The sequence below is a fragment of the Capra hircus genome, unplaced genomic scaffold (genome assembly GCF_001704415.2).
Source record: "Capra hircus breed San Clemente unplaced genomic scaffold, ASM170441v1, whole genome shotgun sequence".
Taxonomy (NCBI): Eukaryota; Metazoa; Chordata; class Mammalia; order Artiodactyla; family Bovidae; genus Capra; species Capra hircus.
In genome coordinates, this window is record NW_017189962.1 from 39,502 (window position 1) to 49,770 (window position 10,269).

The window sequence follows — 10,269 nt, forward strand, 5'->3', positions numbered from 1 at the left end:
CGGGTCCCAGGCGCCGGCAGAGGGATACATGGCGCGCGTCGTGGTGGGCACGCACCCACCCCTGGTCTGCTCTGGGGTGCAGGCACCCACTCCTGAGATCAAGGCTGCCTGGGTGAGCGAGATCCGGAAGGTGCTGACCAGCCAGCTGCAGGCGTGCAGAGGTGAGGGCCTGTTCCCTGGGCTGCCCCGGGGCACGTTTGGTCGCTCGAAGCAGCCCCAACCCTTGGCCCTCCAGGCTCCTGGAGGGGAGGGCGCATGGCCCCGGGTCCTGACCGCGCCGGGCCCCTCTCCCCACAGAGGCCAGCCAGCACCGTGCCCTCGAGCAGTCCCAGAGCCTGCCCCTGCCCACACCGGGCGGCACCAGGTAAGGCCTGCCGCGTGCAGGGCTCCCAGTGGGAGCCAGCCAACCCACACCACCGTGTCTCCTGGTCCCCAAGCCCACTGCTCAGGGCCAGGGGGTGTGTCCCAGGCTCACATGCTGCTGGTCAGTCCCAGCAGGTCAGCGTCAGGCAGAGGCCCGTCTGTGTTTCCCTGTTTTCTCCTGGGGAGGGGGCGGAAATCCCATTGTGATCAGCGCAGGGTGGGTGGCTGTCCCAAGAGCAGCCCCGCACGTGTGTGTCCGAGATGGCAGCGCCCCGGGTGGCCGGGTCCTAGGAGCACACCGACTCAGCTGTGGGGCCCACGGCTCACGGGCAAACGGGGACGAGGGGGCTCATTTCGCACTGGCCTTGTTACACGTCTTCTGCCCTCATTTATTCTCCGTCGCTTTATCCATCCACTATTTTTTACTGTTTTTCATGTAAGCCATACCTAATCATCTACGGAATAGGACGTAGTCTAAACGAATAAACCACAGAATGATAGCTTTAAAGGAGAAAGCGTACCCTGGGGGAGAAAAAACCAACAGAGCCCTCTTACTTAGCGGCTGTGGAGGTGGGCGTCCCCCCGGCTGCACCCAGAGTCGGGAAGTGCGTGGCCGAGCGCTGGGGAGGAGCTCAGGGTCGTCCCCTCCCCACCCTCAGGGCCCTGTGAATGTTAACAGCAGCGTTCTCTTCCTCTTTCCACATGTCTGACGTCATTAGTCCCTCAAAAGCGAGCACAAGAAACGTGAAAAAGTTAGAAGACAGAAAAACAGACCCGCTGAGCCTGGAGGGATACGGGGGCCCGCCCCCACTGCCGAGGGTCCCCGAGAAGGGCCAAGGTGGGTGCTGGGCTGAGCCTGGAGGGATACGGGGGCCCGATGCCACTGCCGAGGGCCCCCAAGAAGGGCCAAGATGGGTGCTTGGCTGAGCCCAGAGGGATACGGGGGCCCGCCCCCACTGCCGAGGGTCCCCGAGAAGGGCCATGGTGGGTGCTGGGCTGAGCCCCGAGTTCCGGGTCCCCTGAGAAGGCTGAAGGTGGGTGCTGGGCTGAGCCTGGAGGGATACGGGGGCCTGATGCCACTGCCAAGGGCCCCTGAGAAAGGCCAAGGTGGGTGCTGGGCTGAGTCTAGAGTGTCGGGCGCCCCAGGAAGGGCAAAGGTGGGTGCTGGGCTGAGCCCCGAGTTCCAGGTCCCCCAAAAAGGGCGAAGGTGGTGCTGGGCTGAGCCTGGAGGGATATGGGGGCCCAACACCACTGCCGAGGCCCCCCGAGAAGGGCCAAGGTGGGTGCTGGGCTGAGCCCGGAGCACCAGGCCTCCCACGAAGGGTGAAAGTGGGTGCTGGGCTGAGCCTGGATCGCCGGGCCCCCCAAGAAGGGCAAAAGTAGGTGGCTGGGCTGAGCCCGGAGCGCCAGGTCCCCCGAGAAGGGCTAAGGTGGGTGCTGGGCTGAGCCCGGAGCACTGGGTCCCCCGATAAGGGCGAAGGGGGGTGCTGGGCTGAGCCCGGAGCACTGGGTCCCCCGATAAGGGCGAAAGTGGGTGCTGGGCTGAGCCCGGATCGCCGGGCCCCCCGAGAAGGACAAAGGTGGTTGCTGGGCTGAGCCCGGAGCAGTGGGTCCCCCGATAAGGGCGAAAGTGGGTGCTGGGCTGAGCCCGGATCGCCGGGCCCCCCGAGAAGGACAAAGGTGGTTGCTGGGCTGAGCCCGGAGCACTGGGTCCCCCGATAAGGGCGAAGGGGGGTGCTGGGCTGAACCCGGAGCGCCAGGTCCCCCGAGAAGGGCAAAGGTGGGTGCTGGGCTGAGCCGGAGCACTGGGGAGGGTGTGGGTGCCTGCAGCAGGCACAGCATAGGCACACCCCGTGGCCCCGGGAGGTCCGTGGCAAGCGTGGGGCCTGGGGGAACCCGGGTGTGGCCGCCCAGCGCCCCCTGCACCACCCTCTCTCCCCGCAGATGATGTGGTCACTAGCTCCACCTCAGAAAGCTCTGCCCTTTCTAAAAAGCGCTTCACCCTGCAGAGCTTTGCTGCCCTCAAAGCCCAGAAAGGTAAAGGCGCTCGCCAGCCACGGCCTTGGGGTGGCTCGCGCCCTGGTTGCCCGTCATCACCCGCGGTGCCATGCTCATCAGTGTGGGCGTCTCGGGAGGGCGTCTGCCTCCTTCATCACCAGGGAGCATCCTCCCCCCGTCGCCCTGGTTGCCCGTCATCACCCGCGGTGCCATGCTCATCAGTGTGGGCGTCTCGGGAGGGCGTCTGCCTCCTTCATCACCAGGGAGCATCCTCCCCCCGTCGCCCTGGTTGCCCGTCATCACCCACGGTGCCATGCTCATCAGTGTGGGCGTCTCGGGAGGGCGTCTGCCTCCTTCATCACCAGGGAGCATCCTCCCCCCGTCGCTCTCTGTCCCCGATGCTGGTGTGTCTGTCATCCGTGCGGCCAGAGCTCTTTTCGGGGCCTTTTCTTTGGGAAGGAGGAAGCCCGCGCTTCTTATGGAGGCCCGTCTTGGGGGCCCGAGTGTCCTTTGCCTTCTAGCCCAGCTCCTCCCGCGAGCCCATCCTCTCCCGCCTTTCCCTGTCAGGCCCCCGCCTGCCAGACCACGAGGCTTTCACTTCCCCCTGGGCGATTGGAGCGCGCAGGCAGGTTCAGAGCGTCTGGAGGGAGGTCGCAAAGCCCGCGGGGCGCCCGGGCAGTGCGTGCACAGGAGAAACAGGCGCAGAAGCTGCAGGAGGGCCGGTAGAGGGCTCCCCGCCGGGCGCCCCCCGCCGGACGCCCCCCGCCACAGGCGCCCCCCGCCAGGCGCTCCAAGTCTGGAGGTCTTTTCCTGGGCCCCGAAACTTGGAGCTTTTTTTTTCTTTCCAATTGACAAAATCATTTTAAATTGGCCTCAAACGAAAAGATGGATACATCCTGGTTCTCACGTGCACTGTGCTTGCTGCACACGGGGCCCAGGACACAGCACGCGTCGTCTTCAGCCCTTCCCACCCTCCTGCGGGGCTCCCCTTCCACCCCTGGGCCCCTCCGCCCGCGCCCTCGGCTCGGAGTCCCCGGAAGGTGCACCCCTGGGCCCCTCTGCCCACAAGCTCGCCTCAGGGTCCCCGGAAGGCAGCTCTGGCCGCGGGCCTCATTGCAGCTTGCTCTCTGTGTCACCGCCCTCGCGCTCAGCCGCCGCGCCTCACGCTCTCCTGTTCTCTCTGCCTCTCGCCTGTCTGCAGCTTCTCCCACCAGTCCCGACAAAAAAGCTAAGCGACACCAAGTAAGGAGCGACCCCACGCCTTTCGGGTCACGAGGTAGAGTGGCCCACCTTCTGGACCAGGCCTGATGCCCGCCTCCCCATCTGATTAGGGACCCTGTCTCACCCTCACCTGTCATCTGAGCCGCCCGGCCAAGTAGGCCCCTCCCAGCCAGGGGCAGAGTCAGTGTTTTGTTCAAAACCTGACACCCCGTGACATACTGGTGACGTCTGGCTTCTGGGGGCTGGGCCTTAGACTGGGCGTGCCCAGCGCCACAGAGCTGCCCGCCAAGCGCCAGGCAGCGTCTGGGGATGCTGGCTGGTGTCTGAGATGGCAGGACTGTCTCCGCAGAGGCTGTGGGGCAGCGGGACTCTGTGCCCCAGGCCTGACCTGCCTCGCTGTTGGCTTCGGGGGACAGCGGCTGGCGGAGCCCTCTCACCGCTAGTCTCCTGGGGGCTCCCGCTGTGCAGACTCAGCGGGTCGGCTCCGCACTGAAGCTCAGGACTTGGCCTCCATCGCCCCCACGGCCCAGGAGACCCCAAGACCCCCAGCCCAGATTGAGAGTCTGAGGTTCCCAGAGAGGGTTCCACTGTGTGATTTGCCCTGCGTTTCCCAGACAGCATGACGGTCCCTCAGGGGTGTGGCTAGACCCTACCCCATGCTCAGACCACTCAGGGTCACGGGGCCCTCCCCAGCCTCCAAGGACAATCTGTGCCCCAGGGACCCGGGCCGCACCCTCCCACCACCTAGGCAGGACAGCCCGAGGCCAGCCCTGCACACTCAGCCCTGCCGCAGGGGCTCTGGGGAAAGGAGCTGCCTCCCGCAGGGCTCCTGGGAGAGGCTGCTGCAGGCCCTTTGGGTTCCTGCTTAAGACCAGGGGTGTCCGAGGCGCTTCCCTGCTCTGTGAGTCTCCTGGTCCGGGGCCCTGCCCCGTGCAGCTCAGACGCTGGGACTGTGCAGGCCTCTGCCCGGTGTCAGCTCTGAGCGCCCCTGCTCGCCTGCGAGACAGCGACGTGACCTCACGTCCACAGAAGGGGGTTAGAGCCTGGAGCAAGCCCAGCGCGGCCAGCCCCCTCCCCTCCCCTCCCGCCCTGTCCCCCTCCCCTTCTCTCCGTCTCCTCCCCCTCCCCCTTCTTCTCCACCCCCCCTCCTTCCCTCCCTCTCCCCTCCCCCTCTTCCTCTCCACCCCCTCCCCTCCCCCATGCTCCATCTTCTCCTCCCCCCTTCTTCTCCACCCCCTCCTTCCCTCCCCCTCCCCTCTCCCATCTTCCCCTCCACCCCCTCCTCTCCTCCTGCCCCCCCATTTCCTCCTCCCCTCCCCTTTCTTTCCTCCCCGTCCCCCTCCCCCCTCCCTCTCCCCCTTCCTCCCCTCCTCCCCTCCCCCCTCCCCTTCTCCCTCCTCCCCCTCCTCCCCCTCCACCCCTCCCCTCCTCCCTCTCCTCCTCTTTCCTCCCCCTCCCCCTCCTTCGCCTCCCTCCCTCTCCTCCCCTCCCCCTCCCCTTCTCTCTCCCCCTCCCCCTCCTCCCCCTCCTCCCCTCCCTTTCTCTCCCTCCTCCCCCCACTCCCCCTCCTCCCCTGTGGTGAGTCACTTCAGTCCACATCAGGGCACAGTGAGGTTTTCTTGGCTTCCACTCTTGCCCACAGCAAGCGTCTGCTTCCTGGAGCTTCATCAGCCCCTCTCTCCAGCGCCAATGCCAGCGGCTGTTTTACAGGGACGACCGGTGACCACAGTCACGGTCACCTAGGTCCGACGTCCTCCAAGCCTCCAGCTCCTACACAGCTGTGGGCCCAGCATTTCCCCCTTACTCCCACCAGTGTGGACACAGGGACCACCTCGCCTGGTACAGAGGGTCCCTCAGAGGCCTCAGGCAGCCGGGCGTGTTCGAAGGGCAGTGCCCACCCCGGTGGCCCCAGCCGGGTTTGCGGGCGCCCACGTCCCGGGGCCGGCACTCTGCGCAGCAGCAGCGTCACACTCCTGCTTCCATTTGGCCGGGAGCCTCGCGGTCGGTGCTGGGCGGGGAGAGCAGACATTCGTGGCCAGCTGCCCAGCGCCAGGGCCCCTGGGACCAAGCCCAGTGTCCCTCTGCGCTTCCCATGCTGGGCGACTGCGGGCGTGCCCCAGCGGGCGGGGAGGGGGCCTGTGGCTGTAAACGCGCAGGTCCTGCTCCCCACACGGCCCCCAGCCACCAGGCCCGCAGGCCATGCATGCGGTGGCGGCCCTGGGCACACGGCAGTGGGAACGCTCGCCGAGGGGCGGCCGCGTGGTTTATAAAGCCCCGGAGAAGCGTCTTCCGGTGGCCTCCCAGCTGCTCCCCTTGTCCTCCCCAGCCAGGGTGCCCAGGCCTCCTCCCGGCCACCACCTGCTGTGGGGTGAGGGGTGCTGGGCTTGCCGGTGGTCACGGAAAGGGCCTTCCCTTGGCGGCAGACCCTGAGGGAATTCTCACCGGAGCCTGTTCCTCTCTAGGCTGGAGCAAAACGTCCCACCCGTCAGAGACACCTGAGGATAACGACGGCTGGTCCAGCACCGAGGAGCCCGTCAACTCCTCGGACGCGGAGGAGGAGGGCAGAGTGGGCCCCGGGAAGCTGGTAACTTGGGTTCTCACCTGGCCAACCGCTCCCCGCTGCACCCTCGGGGGCTCGGGGCCCCGGGGCTGTGGGAGGGTCTTCCAGGTGCCGTGCCTGCCCTCTGTTAGCTCCCATCAGCCTGGCCCAGGGCGCACGCCTGCCCGCTCTGCCCCGCAAGGGAGCTCTGTTATCACTGCGCGTGTGCCTCCACCCCAGCATCTAAGAGAATCGCACTGTCCGAGGTGCGGACCTGCCTTCCCAGTTATTGGCTGCCGCTGGCTGCTGCCCTAGTTCATACCAGCTGTTTGCAGCACTCAGACCACCCCAGAGAAGGAGGGGGCAGACGCACGTGGGTGGGGAAAGCAGAGTGCGTCTCAGGTGGCCGGGCGGCCCTTCCCGAGGAGGCCTAAGGGTGAGCGGAGCCGGCCAGGACCCCGGGGGTCAGCGGGGGAACCTCAGCAGACGGGCAAGCCTGGGGGGGTGCCTCCTGCTCTCGGGGTGGCCAGAGGGCAGGAGGTGCTGCCCTGGGCCAGGGCGGGGCTGGGCGGCTTGTCCAGGGAGGACGGTGTTGGCCCCCATGAGGACGAGGGCCCCTGGCCCAGCTCTGCCCGCTCCCATGCCAGGCGGTGTGACCCCTGCACAGCTCGTCACACGAGGCTGGAGCCCCTGCTCTCCCGCAGGACGGCCTCCCCGCCTCGAGACCGCACTGCTCGGCAGCTCCATCCACAGAGGTGCTGAGCACCTGGTGTGTGAGGTGCTGGTCGCCGGGCTCTGAACGCAGACGGGGGTCAGGAGCCCCCTCTCACGGGTGAAAGACGAGCCCCCGGCTGAGCTTGTTCCGTGCCCGCAGGTGTGGCCCAGGCAGGGGGCAGCAGGGCCACGGTGACCGGGCGCTGGTGTGGCGGGCGCACGGGCCCAGAGGGCCAGGGTGGGCCGGGTGGGCTCTCAGGGGTCCGCGCAAGGCCCCCCCGAGCTGAGGGCTGTGGTGCATGGGGTGCCCTGCTGTGCCTCCCCAGGTCCCCGGGAGGTACACCATCGCCAGGCTGGATGAGAAGGGGGCCCCTGACGCTCTGGCCCTGAGAAGCGGGGATGAGGTGGAGCTGGTGCAGGAGGGAGACGAGGGCCTCTGGTAAGACCCCTGCCCCATGCGCCCCTCGCCCACGCCTGGCCGTGCCCTCACCCAGCCCCTTGCAGGTTCGTGCGGAACCTGAGCTCCGGTGCCGAGGGCTGGGTGCCCGCCCGCAGCCTGTCTGCACTCCTCTGCCAGCGTGGCCCCGTGGGGTGCCTGAGCAGCCCAGGTGAGCCCTGCACTCCACCCCACCCCCGTGAGCACCCCCCAGCCCCGTGAGTGCCCCCCAACCCCCATGAGTGCCCCCCAGCCCCATGAGTGCCCCCCGACCCCCATGAGTGCCCTCCACCCCTGTGAACACCCCCACTCCCGTGAGCGCTCTCTAGCCCCGTGAGCGCCCCCACCCCTGTGAGCACCCCCCACCCCCGTGAGTGTCCCCCAGCCCCGTGAGTGCCCCCACCCCGTGAGCATCCCCACCCCCATGAGTGCCCCCACTCCTGTGAGCGCCCCCCACCCCATGAGCACCCCCACCCCCGTGAGTGCCCCCAAGTTTTGAGTGCCCCCCAGCCTCCATGATTGCCCCCCGACCCCCGTGAGCGCCCCCCACCCCCCGTGAGCGCCCCCACCCCTGTGAGCACCCCCACCCCTGTGAGCACCCCCCACCCCCGTGAGCGCCCCCCGACCCCCGTGAGCGCCCCCCACCCCCGTGAGTGCCCCACCCCTATGAGCACCCCCCACCCCTGTGAGTGCCCCCACCCCCGTGAGCGCCCCCCCCCCCCCCCCCATGAGCCCCCCACCCCCGTGAGCGCCCCCCCCCCGTGACCCCCCACCCCCGTGAGCGCCCCCACCCCTATGAGCACCCCCCCACCCCCGTGAGCGCCCCCAGCCCCGTGAGCGCCCCCACCCCCGTGAGCGCCCCCCCCCGTGAGTGCCCCCCCCCCGAGCGCCCCCCGACCCCGTGAGCGCCCCCACCCCCGTGAGCGCCCCCAGCCCCGTGAGCGCCCCCCCCCACGCCCCCACCCCCGTGAGCGCCCCCACCCCCGTGAGCGCCCCCCCCCCGTGAGCGCCCCCACCCCCGTGAGCGCCCCCACCCCCGTGAGCGCCCCCCCCCCGCCCCCCCCCTATGAGCACCCCCACCCCCGTGAGCGCCCCCAGCCCCGTGAGCGCCCCCACCCCCGTGAGCGCCCCCAGCCCCGTGAGCCCAGGTGAGGCCCGCGGTGGTGGCGCCAGTTCGGAGGCCAGCGGGTCTGTGCCCTGCAGCACTGCAGCCCTCACCTGCTTGCCCGCAGAGTCCAGCGCGGGGTCCGCGGTGCTGAGCCCCTCGTCCAGCTGCAGCGAGAGCTGCACGGCCGCCCTCGCCGACCTGCAGGGGTAGCGCCACGGCCACCCTGCCCGCAGCACAGGGAGCTGGCCTCTGCTGGGGCCGCCTGCCCACGGAGCTGCGCCTGGAACCCAGCCCGCCGTGGCCCCCGAGGACGGGGCGCCTTCCCAGGCGCAGGGTGGACCCCCTAGGAAGGGGCGGACTGACCGAGCCGACGACAGACCTCGGGGGAAGGGCCCCAGCCACGACCGCGGCCGCCGCCTCGGCTTCTGACGTCCCTGTTTCCAACGGCAGGACTGTGCGTCCCGTGGAGCGGCGTCCACCAGAAGCGGCCAAGGCGCCGGCTGCCGGCTGGGGACGGGGGTGGGGATAGTTGGTCTTTCACACATTTTTTTTAAGCAGGGATTAATCCTACGGCCATTTTTTTGTGGTACTTTGGCCTCTGATCTTTACCAGGAATCACTGTGTTTACATGAAACGACAATTTGATACTGTATTTGATAGAAAACTATTTTTTGTTACCGGGGTTTACGTGGCACGGGGTGGCTTGGGGGGCACACTCTTGGGGAACTCGGCAGCACTCTCTGAGCCCACCCGGCCCCAGGTGCAGGGGAGGGGTCCCCCGGGAGAATCAGGCAGCGTTGCTACAGACCGGCAGTGAAAATCCAAGGAAATTCCTTCATCTGTGTAGGTTAATTTTCAAAAGAACATGTAAACTATAATTTAAGAGGTTAACCTTTTCTACAGAAAAATGAGGGGACTCCCGACTTTTTTAACGCTCTCCACTGATTTGGGTATTTTTACTGGTTTCACACGTGAAGATGCAGTTTCCACAGCTGTCCCCGGAACCGACGCCGGGCCGGGGAAGCCCTGCGCTTGGCCGCCCCGGCCCCGGGTCCCACGTGGAAGTGCTGTGAGCGCAGGAGCAGAATTTATCTTATTCTACTCAAGGCGAAACTGGAAAGAAAACTCTTCAGCTTCACTGTTTTCTTGTGTGTTTCAGAAACAAGTCCTGTTGTCTGGAAGTGGTTCTCTGTGTCTGGTCGGGGCAGACGTTTCTGTACGTGTGTGTATATGTGTTGATGTGTGTGCGCACGCGCCCAGTGCGGGCGGTGTGTCTATAGCCTCCAAGCTGCTGGCAGTGGGTCACTGTACGGCCCCCGAGCACCAGGCCGCTGCAGCCCCGCCGCGGGCCCCGGTCAGCGAGCAGGTCAGGCCTCTCTGAACCGCGTGGTAGGCGGCGGGCGAGCTCTGCGGCTCTTCGCTGAAGTGTGTAAGTTATTTGGAAAATGATGAGTCACCTCATTTACTTAATATATTGACTGTTCAGACACCGTTCCTGCCGTCTCAGCCTGGGATTGGCCCCGTTTCTGTGATCTCTTCCTCATAAAGGCACTTTAAAACTTCGTGTTTCAGCCACTGTTTTTTTTTTTTTTTCCCCTAAGCTTCTGATGTAAATGAAATTTAAAAGTCAGAATTCTTTATTGTATGGATGGAGTTTGAATAAATATCAGCAACTCTTGCAGTCTGCCTTTGTCTGCAGAGGCTCAGGGCCTGAAACGGCGGTGATTCTGGGGCTGCCCTCACTGGGGGGGCCGCCCTCACTGGGGGGGCCGCCCTCACTGAAGTGTCCCCAGACTCCAGCGCAAGTGAGCAGGCCCCCTGGCTCTTCACAACGACTGCCTTTCTCCCCCCTGGACCCCAGCGCCTGTGCCCCCTCGCCCTCCTGCAGGA

General features: G+C 66.8%; 1 protein-coding gene across 2 annotated transcripts in view; it reads left to right on the forward strand.

Moving 5' to 3' along the window:
• The window catches only part of MCF2L (MCF.2 cell line derived transforming sequence like), a 47,887-nt gene extending 37,827 nt beyond the window's left edge, over positions 1–10,060 (forward strand). The window contains exons 24-32 of one of the 2 annotated variants that reach the window (XM_018044979.1): positions 83–161; positions 298–364; positions 1,083–1,201; positions 2,308–2,400; positions 3,563–3,637; positions 6,045–6,166; positions 7,162–7,274; positions 7,340–7,443; positions 8,504–10,060. In XM_018044979.1, the coding sequence (XP_017900468.1) occupies positions 83–161; positions 298–364; positions 1,083–1,201; positions 2,308–2,400; positions 3,563–3,637; positions 6,045–6,166; positions 7,162–7,274; positions 7,340–7,443; positions 8,504–8,589 (858 nt within the window). In that variant the 3' untranslated portion in view covers positions 8,590–10,060. The remainder of the gene's footprint in view (positions 1–82; positions 162–297; positions 365–1,082; positions 1,202–2,307; positions 2,401–3,562; positions 3,638–6,044; positions 6,167–7,161; positions 7,275–7,339; positions 7,444–8,503) is intronic. The other variant, XM_018044982.1, reaches the window with a different exon arrangement.
• Positions 10,061–10,269: the final 209 nt, after the last annotated feature.